The sequence below is a fragment of the Lycorma delicatula genome, chromosome 2 (genome assembly GCF_047948215.1).
Source record: "Lycorma delicatula isolate Av1 chromosome 2, ASM4794821v1, whole genome shotgun sequence".
NCBI lineage: Eukaryota > Metazoa > Arthropoda > Insecta > Hemiptera > Fulgoridae > Lycorma > Lycorma delicatula.
In genome coordinates, this window is record NC_134456.1 from 213,581,237 (window position 1) to 213,608,449 (window position 27,213).

Sequence of the window (27,213 nt, forward strand, 5' to 3'; positions counted from 1 at the left end):
GATAATTTCCTAAATTAAAAACTTTGAAATTAACACCTTATATAAAAAAAAAAACTAACCTAAGCTGACTGCAAAAATCATAACTTTACAGGCTAGGCCATGAGCACTAATTTGTAAAATTTTAAACAGATCTCACAAAAACAATTCTAACGAATTCATGAAATTTTAGTAAATACAATTTTTTTTTTAATTTTACGGTGATCTTTAAAATTAGCAGAAATTACAGTTTATTTTTAAAACTTTTTTTTTAATAATATCATTAAAAATCGTAACAACAAGGAACCGTTCGTTTGTTTGTTTGTAACAAATCACGCGAGAACCAACCGACAGATTGCTTTAAAATTGTCTGTTACATCGTGTTATCTCAGGAAAGGTTAATAAGTTAATGTCCTCTTTCATCATTAATTTTTCTTCTTTTTCCTTCCATGCAGTTTTTTCAATCTCATTATGGCCTCTAAGAAGAGATCGAATCTACGATCATCGTCAAGTGCCACTAAGCATAGCTGGGTTTCATGAGAACAAGAAATCAAAGAGGAAAGAGATTAATGCCTGGAGAAGGAGGGAGCCCCGCCCCACGGCTTCACAGTCAAGAAGTGAAGTAAGCGTTGACAGGCTAGTAAGTACATGCTTTAATTTACTTTACTTTTACGAGGTATTTACTTTAGTTATGCTTTAATTTTATATAAATTAAAATAGATTATTTTTTTATTTCTTTTTGTTTTATATGTATACTATAGTTTATACTGTAGTACTATAAGAAAATAGCATTATTGTTCAGGATAAAATGGTAAACTGCATCACTAATATCAATGTATTACTGATCAAAATTACATTTAATAAACTGATTTCCATAGATCACAGAAGTTAGACCTTCTTATTTTTAGCTATTGATCATATTTTTCAAACGATATAAAAAAAAATGTACAAATCATGCCAAATATTATCTCAACATATAGTTACAAACGTAAAAATTCTATGTAAGATTAGAAATAAGAATGACAATTTTAATTAAGATTTAATTTTTGCTGGAAACAAATTATTTATTTTGAGTAGCTAAATATTCTACTCTTAAGGAAAATAAATGTCTACAATGTGTAGTACCCTAACCAGTACAGGTTTAAGTCCTCATAAAAACTCACTTCTGGAAAAGATTATTTAATACTAAAAAAATGATTGAATATTATCTCTATTAAATGCTGTCATTAATATACAGTGTATAAATAAATAATAAATTGCATAAGAATGTAGATATTGATTTCGAATGTCTTAACTATACAAATAATTATTAAATTGCAAAAAGCAATATCACTGCTGAAATCTGTGAACTGATTATTAATCTAGAATATACTTCAATATGAAAATCTCCTCGATCATCATTGAATAAAATTAAAAAATGCTTACAAGCATACTCTTATATTCTTTGTTAATATTTGAAGTGACTACTTTAGTAACAGATTTGGTTGGATTGCTATATCGCTGTCATTTAGCAACTATGTTTGTGATATTATCTTGTTGAATTGACATACTTGGGTTGGTATTTTCAAGAATTTGACGTCTTAAATCGATAAATGCTAGGGCTAGGAAATCTTGAAAGATGGGAAACTGTTGAGTTAATAGTTTCTCTTTCCATTTTTTAGATGTGTTGTAAGCTAATTTTGTAGTTAAGAATTGAATTACAATGAATTCATATATGATAATTTAGAATCTGCAATACTTCTAAGATCTGCACTTACATAAGATAAATGCTTATCTTATATAAATGCATAAGATAAGATGTAATGCATACAGATTTACTAATAAATCTGGACATGTCCAAAGATTCTCTCTTTAAAGAATTTAATTTTAAGATTCGTTTGGCATTATGAAAAGCCAAAAAGCCAAAAGCCATTTTCATTTGTAATGGGCAATTTCTTAACAACTGCCAAACACATCATTCTTCAAAGAAGAATAAATAATGCAATGCAATGGTAATGCAATGCAATTTTTGTAGGTTAGTCAAATCAAGTCTACTATGAACCAGATCATCGAAAATGCTATAATAATACTGCCAATATACTACATTGCCTTTAAATGTTGGTATATTAATTGGATGCAATTGTAGTTGCTAATTGCTGTGTTTATATTGGCTTCTCGAATTACTGTGGAATAAAACTTATCTTCAACCTGATTATAGCCTGATGAGACATCATCAAATTCTGTTTCAAGGCGGGATTGTATATCAAGATTTCTTAATTTGATTTGAAAGGGTGTAAATATCATCCATTGTAACATCAAAATTATCAATGAATGTATTAATTCATGTAAAGGCAGATTTAACAGTCATCCCTGTTTTAATAATTGTTCTTTATCCATTATAATGAAGTTCTTAATAATATAAATTAAGTAAAAAAAATAAATAAAATAATATTACCTCAATTCCAATATAAAATGGCAAGTTAATTAAATCCTCTTTTATATATTACTTGGTTCCAGTTGAAGATTTAAGTGCAATTGTAATTTGAAGAACACATGTTTAAATCTGCACTATCACAGATAAATCTTCAAATCCACGGAGAAGTACCAAATGGTTCACGAACAACACTTTTAAAAGAAATCCTAGATCCCCGTGATCCTATATAGAGTTCATCTATGGCATTACACTTAGTCTGGCCATTGAATTCATCTTCACTCTAGTTGAGCCCCAGGAACTCCACTTTGAAGTAGTGCCAGATTTATGCATCCATGGTGATGTTGGGCACAAAATATCCATTGGCATGACACTTAGTCTATCACTGGATCCACAACTTAAGACATATTCTATATTTATTAAGGATATAATCATAGATCAATCTCATGAATCAAAATTATCTATGACTGTAAAGGCATATAATAAACCACTTTTTATGTAATTGAATATTATTATTTATTATTAATATAATATTATATTATGTATGTTCAGGCAACATGTTATGTACTGCTGAATCATAACTCAATACAATATGTTATTACTGTCTGAGTTGGTCTAGCATTCATTTGTATTACAATTATTGTAATAACAGGACTAAAGTGCATTAATATATTTTTTTTTTTTTTTTTTTTTTGTAACATGAATGATATTTATAAATACTGTATTAATATTTTTTATTTTACAATTATATGTTCTTTTGCACATTTGTAATTCATGTAATGTTATATTATTTATTTTAATGTACAAATATAAGATTACAGATTAAAACTGTTAATGTTATCATTGTGTTATTACTTATGATGTAATAACACAACTGTTACTGTAATCTTAAGAAAAAACAACTCATTGATTTTTTGGCGGGCAGTATGTTCAGTTCCATATACAATTTATTTATATTTCTTGTGATATATTTTGGTACTGTCTCGTTTTCTTCTTTTTTGTTATAACTACACATAACATGTTCATCTCATCTCATTTATAATAAAATATGACACAACAATGTAAAACATGTAAAAATATAATCATTAAACAATCATTTGAACAAGTGAAACAGTGCGTTTTATTTAACATAAAGTTATTATATGGATTACAGTATATAGAATAGTGGGCATGATTGCAGAAACTGTTCGCATCACAATTTTGTGAAAAATCAACTATAAATTTACAAGAATTTTCTTTGCAATACTATTTTGTAAAATTCTAAGTAAGTAAAATGTATAAAATGTTATTGCTGAAAATAAAATTACTTCTAACAACAAAAACTTCTTTAAAAATCTAACAAAATAAATGAGACAGATGACAGTACTGACCCTATTAATCCAGAGCAACAGCATAAAATAAAAAACTACATATAAAATAACTTTAAATTTAGCCACTGTTATCGACAAATAGTCATTTAATTAATTAATTAATCTTTTTAAAATCGATAGGAACTAAAAGAATTTTAGTGAATTATTGTAAAAAAACTACTATGAAATAAAATAATGAAAGTAACTGAATAATGAAACAAAATACATTAACCTTTTTCTTAATTATAAAGGCACTTAACTGAAATGGTCATTAGTAACCTTTCATGAGTTCCAAATCACTTCCTAAAATAAGATTTAGTCAAATAATAAAAATCACTAGGCTTACTGGTAATTGAGGAGTAAAATGTGGTGTCCTGTTCTTCGCTAGTCAGATATACAGTTCCATATCAGCTTTCAATTTTCACTGCAAATGCAAGTGATTAAGTCCTACATATGGTACATTCATTCTGAACCACAAAGACCTTTCTATGGGCTTTCCTGCCTATTCCTGACAATTCTTGCCCAACATGATGGTCTCTCATAAACCAGCATCAACTTTTGTATGAAAAAAATGCAAAAATCATTTAATTTGAATTGGAAAATCATGAATATGTTTTTATGTAAATTTAGATAAATGTTTTTCCAGCTTCTCATCCCGTTAAAATCATTGAATTTATACTGATTTAAAATAATATAAAGCCATTGCTTGCTGGTGGTTCACTCAGTTGTTTGAATGAACCACCAGTGAACTGAAATACTCTCTAAAACAAGATGTAACATTCTCACTTAATTCTAACTGTTTTTACCACTGCAGCTAAAAATTTATTTTCTTTTTTTTTGCAGATGGTTACAGTTCAACCATTATTTATAAACAACATTTATAAAGACGTTTATAATACAAAAACAACCTAATAAATAGTTATTATATTACCAATAATATGTAACCACTCAATCAATGTAATGTAAACTTTCTGTATCATATTCTATAATCATACAGAAATGAAAGTAAATATTAAATTAAATACATTTCATTACACAACCAAATGGAAAATTACACAACCAAATTACAAACTTATTGGGCTAAATTATTTAGTGTACAAATGCTACAGTCCATGTGCCAAGAGTTTTTGTTATGTACAATTGGCAGAAATGATTTACTGGTAACCCCCACCACTATAGACACTCCAATTCTATCACCTACTTACATTCACCCTTCATCTTTGTTTAATTCAGATTGGTTTGGTATATCTCTAATGACTATTTCAGTATTATTTTATTTTTGTGTACATATTGTTGTTTTGTGATTTATAATGTTTGCAATGGCTGCAAGCTCCAGCAAGAAACAGAAAGTTTCTAATGAAAAAAATCTTGTTTAATGACAAGTCTGCAGGTCTGTATTTATTTGCTAAGGTAAAAGAAACACCTCTATTCTTGATATGCAATGAGTCTAAATCTGTGATGAAGGAGTTTAATATAAAACACCATATGAAACTAAGCACAATAGCAAAATGGACCAATATCAGGGACAGATGAAGTGACAGGTTTAATGAAGAGACTGCAAATTCAACAATTTTCATTTAAAAAGTAAAATCATCATTTGACTTTTTAAATTTAAAGTGAATTAAATGTTAAGGCTAGTTATCTAACAAACAAAAAAATTGCCTAAGTCCAAACCCTTCTTGATGGAGAGTTTGTAAAGGAGTGCATAGAGTCATCAACTGAAATTCTATGCCTTGCTTAAAACATTTATTTTCGAAAATTAGCTTATCTGACATTACTGTTTCAATGATGGAGGAATTGGCTGAAAACACTGAAAATATTTTGAAAGAGACAGCTTCTAAGTTTGTGTTTTATCCTGCAGCTCTTGATGAAAGTACAGATGTTACAGATACTACTCAGTTGTGCATTTTTATAGAAGTATTGACAAAAACTTTAATACTACTTTAAAAATGGCTGTTCTATTTCTCACAAAAGGAAGTGACATATTCAAAGCGTTATCCTCAACTTTATAGAGATTCAATCTAAAGCTGAGCACTCTCTCAGGAATTGCTACTAATGTGGTACCCATCAATGGTTGGCAAGAAAGAAGGCATCATTGCTCTAATTCAAAATAAAGCAAATTGTTGTGGAAACATGCGGTTAATGCAGTATCACGTATTCTGTAACAAGAACAATTGTGTGTAAAAAATGTTTCTTTTAAGTAATAAATGAAATACATTATAAACATAATCAATTTCATTCAATCTCAAGGACTGAACCATAGGCAATTTCAATCTTTCCTCAGTGATATAGACACAGAGTACAAAGATGTACTTTACTACACAGAAGTTTGTTGGCTCAGTATGGAAAAATGTTTTACGAGAATGTTTGATGATCTTAAAAATTAAATTTCTCAGTTCATAGACAATAAAGACAAAATGTTTCATCAGTTCAACAATCCTGAGTGGATGTCTAATTCTGGTTTTTTCACTGACATTTCCATGCACCTCAATGACTTGAACTTGCATCTTCAAGGCAGAAACAATTTGATCCATAACCTATTTGACCAAATAAAAGCATTTGAAACAAAGCTACACTTATGGGAACTTCAGTTAAACGTGACTTTTCACTGTTCCCTACAATGATTCTCAATGAAATTAGAAACAAAGAGAAATATGTGGATGCCATTGTTTCTTTGAAGTTTGACTTTAGTAATTGGGTTCAAGATTTCAAATCAAATGAACATTTGTTCCTGATCTTTTCTACACCATTTAGTGTTGAAGTTGAGAAAGCTCCGACCTGTATGCAAGTGGAACTAATCGAATTGCAATATAATATGTATTTGCAAAAGAAATTTAGAAATGCTGGACTGTTGGAATTTAATTCGAAACCATTCTTTGTTTGTAGCTTCAAAATGAAGTAGGCAAAATCAAAAGTGAGAAATCGTTTGTCTGTTACACATTTGGAGAACACCGTTACAATTTCTTCATCCAACATTAAAGCTGATATTGAGAAACTAGTGAAGATAAAACAGTGTTTCATGTCTCACTAAACTAATGAAAACTTTCACTTTTCATACAGTGGTACATTACCATAATTGGTCAATATTTTCATATTTGCTATGCGGCCTGCAATTCCAGTCAATTTCAGTCATGTGCACCGTTATTACATAAATGTTGAAGACCAATGATTTAGAATGTTGTTAATGGTTTTTTTTTTATATTGAATTACATAAGTGAGTTGAATTTGTTCTCTTTTCTGTTTATGTGTACGATTTTCATGGTGTTCATTTATATTAAAAAATTATATTTAAATTATATTTATTTTATATTAAAAATGTTGTTTTTGCATGAATTTTCCAGAAGTCTCCAAATATTTCATGCAGCTTTCTGGATTAAGGGCCCATAGGCATTCATGTCTCTTGTTCATAGTGTAAGTGAAATGTAGTCTTATATAGACTCAGGCTAACCATACTTAAGACATGTGGTTAATTGAAACCAACCACCAAAAAATAGTGGTATCCATTAAAAATAAAAATACAATGTTTGAAAGTTAAAAATAAAGATTAAAATATAATAAAAATAAGAATAGAATAAACTTAATAAATGGCAATAGAAATGAATTACGATAATCTTTTGCAATGTTATAAATTCTACCAGTAGCAGAAGCCAGGCTTGTGTGCTAGTAAGGGAAGGTCAGTTTCTACGAATCATTTCTTTGTTTATTTCTTTGCTTATTTTTACTACTATACTGATTCTTATGGTTATTAATTTTCAAGTAGAAAGAAAGAAAATTAAAAAAAATAATGATTAAATAATTAAATTTATGTAATTTAATTTGAATTTAGAAAAAAGGAAAGATTTTCAAAACATATCCTTAACAATATACTGAATATATTTGAAAAACTCACTGAAAGAAAACCATTTTTCTAAAATGTATCTCCAAAAAATTAGATACGTTAGAAACGTAAAATTCTAAACTAAAATAATGATTACACTACTGTAGTTAATAAGCAGTGATTTTAGCTTTTTTAAAAGCACATTAAAAATCACCTTTTACCTTCAAATTTAGTTTAAATAAGAATTTTTCTTTAAGAAAAACATAAATAATATGCAAGCAATGATTCAATGAAAAATAAATCTGTAATAACACGATTTTTTTTTTTTCAATTTACTATTAAAATATTAAGAATAATATAACAAAATGTATTTATATGTTATGTGTTGAAAAGGAAATGATGCATAGAAATTCATTCTGTTTGTTGTTAAGTAGAATTTATTACAATCTGAACAGGTAAATTTTGAGTATATCAGCTATATCAAATTTTTGAATTGTTTATATGACTTATTCAACAAGCACCACTGATCTGGCACTATACTGGAATGTGCAGGGCAACTGCTACATTTGTGGCTGGAGCTCACATAGGCTGCATTATTGCTATATAAACAGCACCTATGCCAATTAAACTTAAAGGATTCCTTGGCCTGTGCTCCTGCTGGGGTGAGGATGAATCACTAGAGCATTTCTGCTCAGGTGCTCTATAGTAAACTGTACACAAGAAGTACTCAAAGTTTGCATTACAGAGGAGGGGGCCTTAACTAGATTACTGAAGAATGAACAATTGTGGGTACTTACTGCTGTACCATACCATGGACATCAAGCCACCACAGTTTGCTCTCTCAAAGAAGTAAAGTAAATTTATGAGTTATGTTCTATAATAATGAATATTTTGTTAGATTTTTCTAATACATTAATTTAATTTTTACTTACTAGCTGAATGACTGATTTGTAGGATAATCCAGTTTCCAATTATTTAATGTAGCTTTGTTGATCTGGGCCCAAATTACACTCAGAAAAAACAACTCTGACTATTACTGCTTATATGCTAGGTGATTTAATGTACCACTTATTGCAATAAGACAGTGTACCCAATTGAATCCAGTTTCTATAATCTTAAAATCCCTACAGATCTATATTTTTTAACATACTGTAACTTTCATGTTATGTATATTGTCATGTATTTTGCAACATCAGCATCAAGGAAGTTATTAAAAGCATTAATTATTAAACGTAATTTTTTTATGATATATGATATATACTTTTCTACAAATAAAATCCTGGCCTAAATTGGCAAATCACTAATTATTTTAAAGATCACAAGAGTGGATAAATTGTTTAAATTTTTTTTCAGTAACACTTTAACCATTTTTAGACAAAAAGTTCAAACCAAAAACAATTAGAAATGCAAAATATAATTTATAAATAAAGATTTTCTTTTACTTAAATCACTTTTAAAACCAATATAAGAAATAAGGACAGTCTCTTCATCCCCACCCATCCCATGATAATTGCTTCAGTTCATCTAAACACTCTTAACTAAATTTTTAAACTCTTTCTAAGGAATATTTTTTGTCAATTATTTTAGTTCTTGAAAATCAGCCAATTTAAGTACAAAAATACTGACTGGGATTTTTGTTGTGAATAATTAGTTCAGTAAAACCTAATGCACATTCTAATCTAGCTGGTGAATGGATTGCAATCTACCATAACAAAGTTCGATGCTGTTGAAACTTTTGCTAGTAGTTCACTTGGCAGTAACAGCTCAAGTCAATCAACATCAATGAATAATCGAATATACTTATTATTTTGAATGTACAAATCTATTTTCTATGCATTAGTTATTTAAAAGTATTTTATTATTTGAGCAAAAGTTACCTTACCTCTCCAATAACTGAATAATAATAACATTCTCAATTCACTGTTTGCTGTTTGGCAAGAATAGGCAATTGGTTTTCCTCAATTTAGTAATTTTTTTAACAAGTTTTTATTATTATTTAATACAGTTTGAAAAAGATTCATCTGAAAATGTAATCAATAAATCATTTAATGTTAATTACACAAATACTTCAACAAAACTAAAAATATTCATTAGATTTACATCATTTATGGCACAATATGTTAGTAAAATAAGATGATACAAGTAAATGCTAAAAATGTACTAATTAAAAATAATATTTTTAATATTTTACTATCAGTAAAAAGAACAATAAAACCACTTATTAAATACTAAGATGTTTTTAAAATACCATTACTGAATTAAAAGTGACATGCCATATAAATATCCAATATTTAAAAATTATAATATACGCAAGCAGTAGTTTTACTTACATGCTCCTTTTTATAATTTTCTTCCATACTTAATTGAAAAAATCAAACTGATTTTAAGATTCTGTACAAGATCTACTGATCTGTACCTGTTTTTTTTTTCTTTTTTGTAATTTATCATATTGAGCTGTACAATTTTAATTGTCCACTCTCATAAAACTCTCAAGTCATTAATTCTAGAAGATCTTTGTTAAAATTATTCAGTTTATAACCCAACATAGGAAATTTCAAATTTTTTCAAAAGCAGAAAATACAGATTTCATATTACAAATACAGGATTCTATATATGCATACAATACTTTATTAATGATATATATATTATAAATTCTATTCTGCAACTGCGATACAGAATCAGCACCTGAAATTAAATGCCATATCACACTTGGATTAACCGTGATGTATAGTATGCAGAAGATCTGGAAAAGTAGAGATGTCGCATTGGACACAAAATGCACTCATGCAGGCAATAGTTTTTCCAACTACCATGTACAGTTGTGAGAGCTGGATTCTCAGGAAATCAAAAGGGCAGAAAATCGATGCGTTCAAGTTGTGGTGCTGGTGAAGATTGTTGAGAATCCCACGGAATCGAAGCTAAAATTCAAAAGACTTAAATCGACATACTTTGGCCAAGTCATGCGCACTAATTTCTTAGAACCTTCAATTATGCTCAGTATTATCAGCGAAAAAAGAAAAACAGGATGACCATGAACACACTTGCTTGTTACATCAAAATCAACACCAGCAGGGCAATAGTGCAACTTAAAGAAGTTGTAGATGATAGACTATCATGAAGAACATTTGCCTATGGAATCGCCAAGGGTCGAACACAAATAAACGGCTAATCATCAATCATCACTTAATAAATACATGATTCATGTTCTCCTTTGATGTTACATGCTGGGTCAGTTACAAATACCTGGCTGATTTATTTTTTCATATATTTCTAGAGAGTAAAGGTACTTGAAAAAACTAAGTAAACAAAAATTAAACTTCTTCTTTCAATGCAAATTATTTTATGAGAGTTCTAATATTTAAATAACTTGAAGCTGTGTCAGATTTACAAAAAAACATACATTTTCTTAGGAGAATTAACAACAAAAAATATGTAGAATACCAAAATAAGACAAAAATAAGAATGGATTTTGAGAAATTAATTTTGTATAAAAATTTAGAGTTCAATTATAAACAGATAAATGCAAATATGAACTATTATATAGAAATAACTGTCAAAAGTTTCTAGTATTTTTTCACTTTTTGATAATTTATATTCATACCTTTGAATTCTAGTGCTACACTACACTATAATGCAGCAGAAAGCCACAAAATGATATGTACATTCTTACTCCTTCTCAGTTATGTATTGCTTCTGTATAAAAAGGTTTTCATTAAAATAATTCAGTTGATGCACTTATTTTAATACTTTGTGTTACAAAGCAGTGAATAGAAAGCACGTTTTCATGTTCTACACTAGAAAAATTTTTTTTTGTTATTTATCTATTATATTTTTGATAAACATAAATGGGCACCATTTAATGCATATTAGCACTGTAAAACAATCTATGGCAAAAAAGAACTGCCTTTAATTTTGATTCACAATTGCATAAAATACAAAACTATCAGTAATATAGTATTAATAGACCTATATTAAATAGTAAATATAGTAACTTATAAGGAATTCCCACAAAGGGTAATGAATTTTTACACTGATTGATGTACATTGATAAATCAAAATATATTTTAACAGAAAGTAGATGATTGTAGGTACATGACACTATAATATAAAATTACAATGAGAAAAGTAAAAAGAACAATGAATTTTACAGTTAAATGTTTATGCAACTATCATATATTATTATCCTCATACAAAACTAAAGCAGAAACACAGAAGTACCTTTGAAAATAGGTAATTCAATAAGAAAGAGAAGAATAGAAATGTGATGTACAAAAAAAATCTTCATTGGAAAGAAAAAAAACCATTAAACAAGACACGTCAAGGCAGTTGTGTAGAAGCCAAATAAGTTTGAATTTCATGAAACTTTGATGATTTGTGTAGTATACTGCTACATGATTTTAACCAAGTTGGACTCAGAAGCATTTCAAAATTATAATTTTTTTTTTAGCCATATATCTGGCTTTTTTGTGGAACGTAACTACAACTTCTTAATAGAGTCCATTATTGTCAAAGTTTTTTTTTTTTTTTATGAAAATAAGCCAACCTTCAAATCAATGCCATTCTGCAAGTTTCATGAAAACAAAATACACCATCCTTACATGAAGTGAAAAAGAACAAAGGGAGAGAAAGAATGGTATACATAAAAACATAATATATAGATTAGTATTTAAAATAAGAAATTGTATGAAGAAATTATTAGAATAATAAAATTAATTGTGGAAAAAAATAAAATAAAATGTTAAGTATTCATTTTAAAGAATAAAGCTGTAGAATTTATAAGTATATTCGGTGAATTTTTACATCCAATAAGGAGTTCATAATGTCCTGTAAAAACATTTGAAAGAACTTTGTACAAATAACAAAACTTAAAGGTACACATACCTTTGATGAGGAAAACTTTGCAACTTATTTCTTTTAGTAAGATTAATTTTTATTTCTTTAATGAATTTCTTTGGTTGGCAACTTCACTCTAAGGGAGTTAAAGCCTCGATCTATAGCTTAAAACCTTTTCTGCTATAACATGAATGTTCCTGAAAATTTGAAAGCAATCGGTTAGTAGGTGGACTATCACACTTAAAAACACATTACTCGAAACATGAGTCAGATCCAGTAATCAAAAACGAAAGAGTAAGGCTGTACTGGAACAAAGAAATTACTGATAGAACTATCACATACAATAAATTGGTCATCACATTAATTGAAAAAGCAATGAAAGAAATATTCCTGGTCAAAATCCTCCTTGGCTAGATGGTCAGATGAGTGAAGTGAGCCCTGACTTACTAGTATGAAATAAAATAAGTTATGTTAATCTGACCTTTCAAAATTAAATATTGATGGAGTTTCCCCACTATAAAATCTATACATACATAAGACACTAACTGCTGCAAATCCTACAAATGCAGTAGTAGTGAAGAGTCCCAACAAATCAAAGATTCACATTTTCAGATTGGCTTGCTTATAAATCTCAGTTTTTCTATTTAAAAATATGTAAAAAGTTTCTGTTTGTCATTTCTAGAACTAGTACAAAAAAATGTCTCCCATACTTGTTACCAAAGAATTGATTTTATGATTAAACTATGTTAAATCATAAAGATCAAATCATTAATTCATCAATTATTTTCACAAAATAATTTATGAATAACTTTTATCAATTTTTTCTTGTAAGTAAAATTGAAAAATAGTTCATAAATTTCAGTGGTTGTGCTATTTAGACCAATATATATTTTTTAATGAATTATATTAATTTTAATAATAAATTTGGTTGTATTAATAAACAATAATCAGATAATAAAATCAGTAATGATACAGAAACTGAATTTATAAGTGATTTTGAGATAATCGCAGGATATGATTTTCTGTTACCATTTATTATTTCTGCAATTAATGTTCTGATGAAGACATAATTGTTATAAATATTATTATTATTAACAGTCACACTGAAACTACAATCTCAAAAAGTATTTTTGATTGACACTAATTAAAAAAATAATAAAAGTTGAAACTAACTTATCTGAAATAATGTCTGTAAATGTAATTAGACGATGGATAATATATACACAATATTTAAAGATTTTGAATAATCTCCTTTTGATAATTGTGATATTCATTCTTCAAGAAAATACACAAATATATGTATCACAATATGGTACATCCTTTGGGTGTGCTCTTGCTACTGTTATTTCATATAATGAAAATCACTCCATTCTTTGGGCAATTTTACATGGTATACTTTCTTGGATATATATTGTTTATTACTGTATAAAAAACTGAATTCATTCTGAAAAATAATTATCAAATACATTCTTTTAAAGTACAAATATATTTATTGTAAATTTATTTTTAATAATATTCTTGAGAATACCTTCCCAGCGTTCATGTTAAACCAATACATTGGGATGGAAGGAAAAATATTCTTTTGATAATATAGCTAAGTTCTACAGTGGCACACGAAGAATTTCTACACGACTCAGCATTCCACAAAATACAATATAGAGGATATTATGTGCTCAGGGGCAGCGCACTTAACATGTTCAGGCAATAATGATTTCTTATAGTCTATCTTCAAGAGCAAGAGTACTTGTTCCTTTTCTCCAATTATTGCTCAGTAGTTCATAATGACTTTAACTATTACGGATAACAATCATAACTTTATTTTGCTGTTTTCTGTATGTTTCAAAGATGAAAGATACTATTTAATATTTATGTTTAGTTACTTTTTCACATAACTGGAATGTTCTCTTTGCCAGACTAATTAAGATGAACCCTTATTTGTAAAACTATGATTAAGACTGTGCAATAATCAAAAGCTAAGTTTAATAGGATGAATGCTTCAGAAAATGAAAATTTTAGAAGCTTGAATAGCTTTAACTTTCAGTAATTTAATCTTTAGTGTCATTTAGAAAAAAATAGTATTGTAACATATTCTATAGAAACATATCTAACATATTCTATAGAAATTACTGAAAAATTAAAATAGCTATTTTAATATTTTTTGAATAAGATTACAACAATAAATGTTCATAAATTTAGAAATTGCAAAATCAATAGTGAATGAACAATAACTAGCAGGTAATGAATAATATTGTACGTGGAAACGGATTAATTTGAGTTAGCCAAAAAAATTAATAATCTCTGAACTTCTAATTATTCTATATAAAATTCTCATCATTCTATTTTGCCTACAAATTTAAACACAGTTTAAGGAAAACTCTAAATTCCTCTAACATTTTCCAGTCTTGGAGAAGATACTTTTCACTGCATGTTCTTTGTCACATCAGATTTGGTCTGGTTTTGTAGGCCACTTCCAAAAATTAGGTATCTTTCCATTTTGTTTCATGAAATTTACTTCATATTCATTATCTTTAATGCTTTACAACTAATCTAGGAAATTCTGAACCACCGTGCAAAGCTATTATGTAATTACAAACACAAAAATTTTCACAATTAGGTAAGTCAGAATTATTATTATGAATAAAGTTCATAGGTATTTATATCACATTCATCACTATCACTGGTATTTATTTCAGCTTTGTTGCTCATATTTATACGCAGGTAATATCTCATCAGAAATCTTTTTATTATGTTTTTCTTACGCTTGCCTTTTTTTTCACTGTTTCAACACTTGTTGCATAATTAACTGTTTTTCTTTCTTCTCCATATATTTTTTTTCTGTGCAAATTTTGCTTTTTTTATGATAAGCATCAGACATTTTTTTATTTATACTTATGTTGTTTGACTTTATTCTTTTTACCCCATCATTCTTTTTTGGAAAATACAAGTTTTTTTTTAATGAGATGTGCAAGCATCAACTACTATTTCAGATTTCATTGGTAATATGTTTTTTAACCAAATCTTTGATATAAAATACATTTTCTGAAGGATCAGAGGTGACAGATGAATTTATGATAATATTATTAACGAAATGGTTAGCACAAGATTCTATTAAATCTATATTTAAATTCTATTTATCAGTTGCTTGAGATTCTGCTTTTCAAGAATTGGAATCAAGGTTTTCTTTTTTTTATTTAACATTTAACATTCCATTATTTTCTTTACAAATATTAACAAGAACTACTAATTTTTTTGGTTTCATTCAGTACTAAAAACAATCTGACCTTGGTTTTGTGCAGTTCAAATATGCTTTTTATAACATTCCTGTCTTGTTTCTTGTCCAAATTCAGTTATTTCAATGATAGGTCAATAAACAGGATCAATTACTTCAGTTACTTTTATTGCAGTGGTATCAGCCAGCCTCATTCTTTCAATAGTCCTATTTTCTGTGGAATGTGGCATACATATTAACGGCGTCTTTGAAATGTTAATATGATTAAAACTTAAGCAACAAAGTTCAAATCTACGGTAAGTTTAGAGACTAAGTTTTGTTTACTTAAACCAAACTGTTATACAATAATGATCATGGACATGTGTTGCAAAGATAGCCAACTGCATGTCTATGCCTTAGAAAGTTCATATTACTAACATTTCACTTTTTAGTGATTGCTTTACATACTTTAATATCTATTTAACACTATTATATTAGAATAGTCTTAATAATAAAGGTGTTAACAATAATTTTTTTATTCTATGATAAATAGCTACACAATCATCAACAACAAACATTTGGTGTGCCTGCCCAGTTTTAATGTTTTTAATTATTACTTCTCTTCATGTCCATACATTATATAATTTCAGTAATTTGATTCAGCAAGTATAATACTGTAATTTTATTAAATTATTTCTTTAACTTAAAATAATCTATTAAATTTCATTATTTATTATTACTTTCTATTTCTTTTTTATTAAATCTATTCAAAATATTTACCTTCTGTTGGAAAACTAAGGCCAAACCAGAAAAATTACTAGTAAGAATACAGATACGATTATTTTAAGAGATTATTTTAAATTGTAAAAATATATTGTCATATTTATTCATTTGTAGTGACAGAATATAACATGACACAGAAAGATCATATTAAAAAGTTCTTTGAAAAGCTCTTTTTGTTATGAATTCAGTATACGAATGAATACTTAATAATTGAATAGTTACACCCATCACTGTTGATGAAGTGAATGCTATAAGAAATATAGATACGCTTAAAATGCATGTCATACATATGTAGGGGCCAAATGTTTAAGATGTAATTTTTAAATTAGAATAAATGAATATGCTTTCATATGTGGTTGGCATATACTTGCAAATAGTTATTGATATTCTAAAGAAATGTGTTTAATGTGTCTTAATAAAAGACTAAATTTGCTTTTTCAGATTTTTAAAGGATTGTCCTAATACATACATATGTACTAAGAGGGTTGCTGAAAGTCTTATTAAACAATATGGTAAAGGGCTTCCTGTTATTATTGTAAGGCCCAGCATAAGTAAGTATTCTATTCCCAAAACCTTCTATATTAATTAATAAAAAAATAATTAATATGGCACATAAAATTAAAATAAATTCTCAGTCTTCTTCAGAATACCAGCAGCTAGTTATTTTTATCAAATCTGCTGCTGCATAAATTAGTGATTAGAATCATAGTTTAAGAATTGTTATGCACATTGCTGAACCCAGGTTCAAATCCAATTAAAGAAGTAATTACTACTATTTGGGTTTGAATACATATATCACTGTTTATCTTTGATAATTTGGGGCTCAGTTATTTTCAATGTCCAAAAACAATTGGCCTGAGATTAGAAATAAAAAAAAAAAAAAATCCAGTATAAGTGATGAAGGAAAATTCTGACATATTAAGGAAAAGTGGAAATCAAGATAAATGTCCGAAATACTCTTAAATAATTCAATATCAGTACAACAGCTGAGTTACTGTTATAAGCACTCCAATGTATAACTTACTAATATAAGAAGTCCAATCAGCATTAGAAAATGCAGTAAGCTAAGAATTTTTAGATTATTGCCATTTCCTTCCTTCTTATTAGCATATATTACTAATAAATTTCACTGATAGAAAGTATTTAAACTATAGAAAATAATTTGTAATGTTGTTTTTAGAGTAAATGTGTAATGTGAACAAACAAAAATGGAGTTGAGCTTAAAATACCTTGTGGGGGAACAACTAACTTGAGCTAACTTACTTTTAAGTGAGTAGGGGTAAACAGGAATTACTCAGGAGATGCATTCTAACAAACTCCTAATCATGACTAGCAGATAATTAAGTAGATTTAAAATTACTCATAGCTTAGCTTTAAAACAACAGAAAAGTAAAACACAAGAAAACAATAAATGAAATAAAAGTAAAAGAGAATTGTTAAAAAGTGTGTATAGAAAAAATCTGAGGGGTAGTTATAAACATGTAAAAATTATGTGTAACAAAAGAGAAAGAGGAGGACCAATTCTTTTGTTAGGAAGAAGAAATTATTAATCTAGAAATACATTAATTGTTTAATAAAATACATCAGATTTTTTAAGCAGAACCAACATGGTTTTAGATAGGTTTTTTCTTTTTAATGTGGTGTTTAAATAGAATTGGATATTTATTCAGTTTTAATTTTATTAAATATTAAACACCTCTGTGCCATATAGTTTATTGTAGTATTTAAATTTGATCGAAAATAATAGGCCTACTAATAGTAGGCCTATTATTTTAAGACATTATAAAATTTTAAGACCTTATAAAAGACATAATAAAAGTAAATTTTTTTTTATGAATACAAAATCTAAATAAGTATTCACAATGTACCTAATATAAAACTGTTTTTTTTTTATGTTTGTCAGTGGTGGTATGCAATAAAGATTGTTTTTTTTAATTATCGACTCTTTTAAAGGCCATCTGAACTAAATTAATGAAAATTTAAAAAAAATGCTTTCAAATATTTTGAACATTATTATGGCAATCTTCAGTAACTCAATGCTATTTTTAATTAAAAGAATGAGTGGTATTTTTGAGTTAAGCAGAAAAATATTTAGTATGATACAAAAAATGTGTCAGATTTCAAACGTGTCAGTTCATTTCTTTCTTTTATCACTACAAATTTATATATACTTAATATTGTTTGTGTTGAAATCTGAGCATTTGTTTTGTGTATTTATGGAAGTTTTCCAGTTTTGGTAGATCTATAACTTTAATTTAATTTAATATCTCTATGATATGGTTAGCAAACGTTGACTATGTATATATTATAGGCTATTATGTGTGTGGTATAGTAATTTGTTTCTCTATGCAATGGTTAACTTGAAACAAAACAAATTGTTTGTTTACACATGCTTTTACTTTATATATAAGCATGATGTACTTTTATTGGCGCAGACAATGACAACTGGAGCCTTATTTAGTGAAGTATTTCTGTATATAAAACCAATATCTAAAAAATTGGCAATATTAAATTTATTACAGAAACTATTAATAGAAGCTTAGTGAATCAGTTATACTACAAATAAACTCTGCCAAATAGAAATCAGTCTTCTGAAAATCAGAACATCTACTCAACAACCTAATATTTTAAGAATTTTCATTTTTATAAGTAACATTATTTTAAATTAAAATATTGTTTTATGTTTAAATTAAAACTATAATCTTTATGATTAACATAACTTAAATATTTTATCTCTGGAACTGGGTTTAATTTTAATTAGTCTACGAACAACTATTGAAAAAAATTGAATAAAGAGAAAAATAAAATCTGTTTATTGTATAAAAAATTTACTTCAGTAACTAGTTTTTGTTTTATATTTTTCAGTCACAGGTTCAAGTAAAGAACCTGTCCCAGGTTGGATTGATAATTTGTATGGCACTACTGGAGTTGGTGTTGGATATTCAACTGGATTTAAAAGAATAATGGAATGTGATCCTAATGTTACAGCTAATATAATACCTGCTGATGTGGTAGCTAACATAATAATTGCTTCAGTATGGAATTTAAATTGTAGGTGAGTTTTAAATTTTAATAAAAATTATAATACAAAAAAATATTTTTAATCATAAATTGAACCAATTTTAATTTTTAAGAAATTAAAACTGGTCTCGTGCAAGCAACTCTTTTCTGCAGTTTTTTAAGAATTTCTTGGTAAACATATTGATTTACAGTCTGTGCTGTAGGCAAAAACTCCTTATGGACAATGCCATTACTATCGAAGAAACAAATTATCATGATTTTGATTTTTGATCTCTTCATTTTTGCTTTTTTGGGACGTGGTGAGTTTGAAGTGTGCCACTCCTTGCTGTGGCATTTTGTTTCAGGGTCATACTCAAATATCCAAGATTCATCACCAGTATTAACATTTCTTTAACTGATACACAATTTCTGTCCTCCCAGGCTTCCAAGTTCCTTCTACCATCTCGAGATGTCTATGACGGGTGGTGGATGATGTGCTCGAAGAAGCAAAACAACTATAATTGATTGAGTGAGGCAGAACTTGAATCTTGCTTATTAAATGATGAGTCATACACTTTGGTCATCTTCGTCTGGTAGATTCTCATGCATCAATCTATTCTTGAGTTCAGCATCCCTACTTCTATATCATACTTGGCGCATGTTCAGAAACTTCTTTCTGTTTCTTCAGAAACAGCCAAGATATGCTGCTCTGCTAGGAAACAGAGCTCAACACTTTTTTTAGCTCTAGATTTTCAGATATCTCCAGTACTACTGTTATTCAATGTTATTTCCTCCTTTAGCGGCCTTCTCCTGTAAATTATTGTTTTAGTTTTTGTATATAAAAACTACACGCATCCAGTTATCTTACAAAAAGTTTAATAATATTATAAACAGCATGAATTCTGATGCTATAGTTCATACAGATGGATCTGTATAAACTAACACGATAATTCTGTTGGTTGTGCTTTTGTGGTTGGCAATAGAACATACTCATGTGTTTGGCCTTCCCAGCATAGTCAGCATTTTTGTCGCAGAGTTGTATGCTATTAATAAAGCCTTAAGTATAATTAACCAAACATATGACACGTAGTCATCTGTTCAGATTCCATGAGTGGCTTGCAGGCGATTAGTGCTACCAGACACGTTGGTGTCTATGAGATTCACTCTATCATATCTGAGATAAATCAGCGTAACACAAGTGTGAGCTTCTGCTGGAGCACCAGACATGTTGGAATTTCAAGAAATGAGCAAGCTGATAGTGCAGCAAAATTGGCTAGTTTGTAGCCTACTTCAACTAATCGCGTTGTTTCTGATCACCTTGCCTGTTTTCTTGAGAGATAAAATGAATGGAAAGCTATCATCAACAATAAACTTCGTCCAGTTAAGAACACTATGTCATCGTAGAATTCCTCATGCAGGATTAACCGTTGAGAGGAGGTATGTGAATAGGGCACACTAAACTTACTCATGGACACCTCATGAATCAGACCGATGCACCAGTCTATGTTTGTTGCGACTGCCAACTAACAGTATATCACATCCTTGTGGACTATGTCTGTTATGCTATATTGTGTCCCAGGTTTAAACTAGGAGTTAATATCCAAAATAGTAATGTCTTACAATTTCTTAAGGCTGTACATCTGGATTCAAATATTTGATTTTAAATGTAATGTGTGGCTTTTAATTCTATTTATGACTTTTAATGTACAGCAATTCGTTATTTCATGTTAATCTTTATATTGTTTTTATTTTTGTTTCATTTTGCATTTAGAATATCGCATAGGTATTTTATATATGTTCAATTTTTAAGGTAAATTTTGATTGTTAATTTGTAATCATTTACTATAGTAATTTTGGGCTGATAACAATATCTCGTTGTACACTCAGGAAAAAATTTGCCAAAACATCAGATTTGAATTGTGTCTATTCAAATCTAACATTTTCTCTAACTTTATTTATTTTAACTATAGTTTGGAAATCTAATTTTCAGTCTTTTTTCTGCACGATACTCTTGATTTACCTTGTTTTAATTGCGTTCAGTCTTTTCTTGGGTTCAACCATTTAAGTTAAACTTTATGTTTTACCCAGAAATGTTGGTGTTATATATAATACGGTACTTTTTACATTTATATTTGTTTTTTGGTTAATTTCACCTTTAATTATTAGTTATAATAAACATGTAGTACATATTTTCAAATCTAATGTGCAATGAAATTTTTTTTGCAATTTGTGTTAATGAAAGATCTGAATTTAAGAGAGCATTAAAAGATTTAAATGGCAGAAAGGCTCCTGGAATAGACAGAATACCTGTAGAATTACTACGCAGTGCAGGTGAGGAAGCGATTGATAGATTATGCAAACTGGTGTGTAATATTTATGAAAAAGGGGAATTTTCATCAGACTTCAAAAAAAGTGTTATAGTCATAATACCAAAGAAAGCAGGGGCAGAAAAATGTGAAGAATACAGAACAATTAGTTTAACTAGTCATGCATCAAAAATCTTAACTAGAATTCTATACAGAAGAATTGAGAGGAGAGTGGAAGAAGTGTTAGGAGAAGACCAATTTGGTTTCAGGAAAAGTATAGGGACAAGGGAAGCAATTTTAGGCCTCAGATTAATAGTAGAAGGAATATTAAAGAAAAACAAACCAACATACTTGGCGTTTATAGACCTAGAAAAGGCATTCGATAATGTAGACTGGAATAAAATGTCCAGCATTTAAAAAAAATTAGGGTTCAAATACAGAGATAGAAGAACAATTGCTAACATGTACCGGAACCAAACAGCAACAGTAATAATTGAAGAACATAAGAAAGAAGCCGTAATAAGAAAGGGAGTCCGACAAGGATGTTCCCTATCTCTGTTACTTTTTAATCTTTACATGGATCTAGCAGTTAATGATGTTAAAGAACAATTTAGATTCGGAGTAACAGTACAAGGTGAAAAGATAAAGATGCTATGATTTGCTGATGATATAGTAATTCTAGCCGAGAGTAAAAAGGATTTAGAAGAAACAATGAACGGCATAGATGAAGTCCTACGCAAGAACTATCGCATGAAAATAAACAAGAACAAAACAAAAGTAATGAAATGTAGTAGAAATAACAAAGATAGACCACTGAATGTGAAAATAGGAGGAGAAAAGATTATGGAGGTAGAAGAATTTTGTTATTTGGGAAGTAGAATTACTAAAGATGGACGAAGCAGGAGCGATATAAATTGCCGAATAGCACAAGCCAAACGAGCCTTCAGTAAGAAATATAATTTGTTTACATCAAAAATTAATTTAAATGTCAGGAAAAGATTTTTGAAAGTATATGTTTGGAGTGTCACTTTATATGGAAGTGAAACTTGGACAATCAGAGTATCTGAGAAGAAAAGATTAGAAGTTTTGGAAATGTGGTGCTATAGGAGAATGTTACAAATCAGATGGGTGGATAAAGTGACAAATGAAGAGGTATTGCGGCAAATAGATGAAGAAAGAAGCATTTGGAAAAATATAGTTAAAAGAAGAGACAGACTTATAGGCTACATACTAAGGCATCCTGGAATAGTCGCTTTAATATTGGAAGGACAGGTAGAAGGAAAAAATTGTGTAGGCAGGCCACGTTTGGAATATGTAAAACAAATTGTTAGGGATGTAGGATGTAGAGGGTAAACCGAAATGAAACGACTGGCACTAGATAGGGAATCTTGGAGAGCTGCATCAAACCAGTCAAATGACTGAAGACAAAAAAAAAAAAGAAAAAACTTAATGAAAATCCAGTGTTTATAATTTATGGGTAACGAAGGTACAAATAAACTTAATGTACTTTAAATTTAACTACCACTTCTCTAAAGGAGTCTCAATATATAAAAATAGTTTTAGTCATTGATTGTTTTTTGCATTAAATTTGAGAGAAGCAGATTTCAGCCTAAAAGCTTTTTTGTACTACTATTCTGAATCTTTAGCACAATTCTAGGTTCCTAGCAAGACTTACAACCTGCCCTACCAAATCAAAATAATTACATGTAGAGAAATGCTCCAGAAGTTCTGTTCCTTCAGTTTTGTAGTAGCTCACATTTCAGAAGTAAGTGCTTATCAATTACAATTGATTGTTGTATACACATAAAAATTGTTGATTGATTGTTGTTGGGTCTTCTCATATAATATATATAAGACAACATAATCCGAGAAAGAGTGAATGTATGATTGTTAAACATATTATATTAGGTTAGGAACTCTTTAGTAAAGAAAACACAATAGGATGTTAAAAAACTGAAAAATATTTATTAAAAAAACCTTTTAATATTTATTTTTAAAAAAATCACCTAAAAATGCTCTCAGACAAGTTACTTTAGAATATTGCTGTATTTTTAAGGATTTTCTTCAAGATTTGCAGTAAAATATTTTTACTTGGAGTAATGTTATCATTAGGCCCATTAACATTGCTGTAAAAATGCAATTATGAATTTCTTTTTGAATTCAGAACAGTATGACAAAATCTTGTGAAAAACAGAAACTTTAATATTTTACATTAAGATTTTTTACATATGTACCATTAACAAATTTTGTATTTACAAAGACACTATTTAATTACCTAATCCTTCAGCTACTATTAGGTACACTTTCATTGCCTGTACAATCTAAATAGGATATTCAGCAGGAACAGTGAATTTTCGAATATGATGACTTAATTTAATATGAGAAAAAAAGGTGTTCAGTTGTTTACTGCAGTTTGTTTATGTTTACATTATAAAGTGCATAAGAATCCATTTGTAGTATATTTCTTAGTTGAATTTCTGTAGCTGTAGCTGTAGTTTGAATCTGCAGGTTTACTACTTACTGTAACTTCAAAAGTTTAGAATTTTGAGGAAATATAATTACTGTAATACTAATGAGATATTTTTCAAACTGAAATAAGCTAATCTTATACTATTTTTCCTGTATTGTTACCAGAAAACTTTTAAAAAATTTGTTACAGAACAAAAAAGGACAGTATTAAAGATCCACCAACGAATAAAGGCACACAAAATCCAATGACATGGGATAATTTCTGTCAACTTGGCAAAAGATTGTGGTCAATTTCCATCTTTGCCTATACAATTCCCATTCTCATTCTGGTAAAGGACAAATTTAAATTCAGCATTTTTAAGTTCTTTCTCCATTATCTACCAGCATTACTGATAGATATAATTTCACAAAGAAAAAAGGTAAGCTTTTGTTTTTAATGACAATTTATAACAGGAAACTAGAGCCAAGACTGGCCAGAGTTTATTCCTTGATTATACTTTTGTAAGTATTACTATTATCCACTTAAGAAAAGGAATCATGCCAAATGTTACCACTCTATCATAGAGGTGGACAAAATGGTTGAAATGAGTTGAAATTACAATTTAATAGTTTAATTAAAGCCTATTTTTTTTAAAAATATATACAGACTATTTATATGAAGGTACGTTTATTTTCCCAGGGTAAGAGCCCACTAGGCTGGTCTAGTGGTTAACTCATCATCGCAAATCTGCTGATTTTGAAGTTGAGAGTTCTAAGGTTCAAATCCTAGTTACTTTTATACAGATTTGAATATAGATCATGGATACCTACCGGTGTTCTTTAGTGGTTGGGTTTCAATTAACCACACTTCTCAGGAGTGGTCGACCTGAGACTGTAAAAGACTACACTTCATTCACATTCATACACATCGTCCTCATTCATCCTCTTAAATAATATCTTATGGTTGTTCCAGATGCTAAACAGAAAAGGAGAGATGATAAGTTGAGAATTGCTCAACTTTCCTGAATAGTGTCTATAACATTTTAAAGATTACTTCTTTCTAAATATTTGACCTTCAGTAATTATATCACTCTACTCACTTAGTGCTGTAAGTCCTGCTGTTAGTGCTGTAGAAATGTACTTTCACTCATTTACTTTCATTTTCAAATGAAACTAAACTTTTCAAATGAAACTTTCATTTTCACTTTTAGCACATTTCAATTAATCACACTCTATTGATAAATGTTTTATAAAAGAATCAGAAAATGAGGATATTAGTTGAAAAAGTTGCTGAGTAGACAAAGTGTTTAATCCAGAAAATTTGTACCTACAATTTTTTTATCTTCATACACTTTCCTAATGCTAAATTATAACATTAAGTTAGAAACAATTCTAAAATAAAAATTAATAGAAAAATTAATTAAATACCGATATCTATATTTACTTTACTGAAATTATTCTTTTTAAAATTCATATTATTCCGCTGTATTGTTAAAATTATATTTAATTTTTTTTAAAATAAAACACCTAGTACAGTATATTGAGATAAGACATACCTTACCTTAATTTTTCATTAAAGTACTTCATGGATCCTGCATCTTCAGTCATGATTGAAGTTATTCTGTAATAAAAATATAAAAATAAAAATACTAAAATAATGATTGTGTATTAATTTATTGCAGTATTTATAAGAACGTCTCCCTCAAATACTGTCGGCTATCAAATTGAAATTTTGTTTGTATTTATACATATAATATTTTTCTAATATATTTAATTTTATGTAATCTTTATTAATTTCTAATACTTCTAAATTTGTGTTAATATCAGAAATACAATGTTTATTGTTTATTAAATGTTTATGCATGCATTTATTTATAGCAGTCTTGGTGAATATTTTTAGTGAAAAAAACTGTGTTAAACATGTTATTCATTTTATTTTTGTTGGTATACTTTCAGGCAGCTAAAAATATCAGCGACTGTTGACAAATTTTCACAGTTAGTATCACATTTCTCTACAAGACAATGGGATTTTTCTAACAAGAATACTCAAGATTTGTGGAAATCATTAGATCAAAAAGATATATTTCCATTTAATATTGAAGATATTAATTGGGAAGAATATTTTTATAATTATATGAGAGGAATAAGACAATACTTATTAAAAGGCAATTTGTCAACTATTCCAGCTGCAAAGAAAAGGGCAAAGTGGTTAGTTTTACTAAATATTTTTTTATTAGGCATTACACTAGATGGTATTATCTGTTTTTATTCTTCTCTGCTAATCTCAAAAATATTTATAACATTCTTCATCATGCGATATCATTAAACAAATTTTATTATACTTTCAAATAATACTACTTCTAAAAACCTACTGCTCTGAGAATGAGTTATTAATGTTTTATTTTATACTGTTATCAATTGGTACAAGCAGATTTATTTGCTGCATAAATGGTTCTCTTAGTTGATGTTAATCTGTTTTTAATATCATCTTTACTTTCCCATTCCTTTGTGATTTTATCATTTAAATAACAAAAATTCTCATAATTCTGATATGTCACCTCTTTTCAACATTTTTGAACATCTACCTTTATATCAGTCATATTTCATTACTTATATTTTGTATCAAAATACTACCAAAATTTATTTTAATTAATTTTTTATTTCTACTAGAACAACTATATCATTAGCTAAATCCTTATTTTTAACCTATATTTATTAAACTTGCTTTTTCATTAATTATAAGTACAAGTTAAGAAAAATCATAGGCTGAGGTATTCATGTCCAATTCCTTTCAAAATTAAATCTTGTAAATTTTCTCTTGCTATTATAACAGCAACTATCTTTCTACAAATTGTATATATTATTCATTAGCTATACACCAACACAATTTTAAATATCTCATTCCATTTGACATTATCAAAAGGGTTCTTAATATCTACAAATAAAGTGAGTAGTATATTTAGGCAGATTTATTTGTCTTAGTGTGCCTCGGTTGATGTATAACAAATAACACATGGATTTTTATTCAGATGATTAAAGATATCACTATACTTTTTTAATAAAATTGAATAGCTTTTTTGTAA

The 27,213-nt window shown here is 28.2% G+C and overlaps 2 protein-coding genes across 2 annotated transcripts in view; one reads left to right on the forward strand and one right to left on the reverse strand.

The window, feature by feature from the left end:
- The window catches only part of LOC142319634 (sodium leak channel NALCN-like), a 176,202-nt gene that overhangs the window by 123,654 nt on the left and 25,335 nt on the right, over positions 1-27,213 (reverse strand). The window contains exons 2-5 of the mRNA XM_075357146.1: positions 25,692-25,751; positions 12,434-12,582; positions 9,435-9,573; positions 4,082-5,894 (exon numbers count right to left, since the gene is read on the reverse strand). The gene's annotated coding sequence lies outside the window, so the exon portion shown is untranslated. The remainder of the gene's footprint in view (positions 1-4,081; positions 5,895-9,434; positions 9,574-12,433; positions 12,583-25,691; positions 25,752-27,213) is intronic.
- On the forward strand, positions 5,524-26,263 carry LOC142320056 (fatty acyl-CoA reductase wat-like). The gene is made up of 5 exons (XM_075357732.1): positions 5,524-5,633; positions 16,818-16,927; positions 19,242-19,431; positions 24,342-24,570; positions 26,087-26,263. Exons 1-5 carry the CDS (start codon positions 5,524-5,526, stop codon positions 26,111-26,113), a joined length of 666 nt encoding a protein of 221 aa, XP_075213847.1. The 3' UTR covers positions 26,114-26,263.

Excerpts from the sequence above, each read along its gene's own strand:
- LOC142320056 (XM_075357732.1), top strand. The coding sequence starts at position 5,524 with ATGGAGGAATTGGCTGAAAACACTGAAAATATTTTGAAAGAGACAGCT. Across the intron at positions 5,634-16,817 it reads GATGTTACAGATACTACTCA|ATTTTTAAAGGATTGTCCTA; the intron begins GTTGTGCATTTT and ends TTGCTTTTTCAG. Across the intron at positions 19,432-24,341 it reads GTATGGAATTTAAATTGTAG|AACAAAAAAGGACAGTATTA; the intron begins GTGAGTTTTAAA and ends AATTTGTTACAG.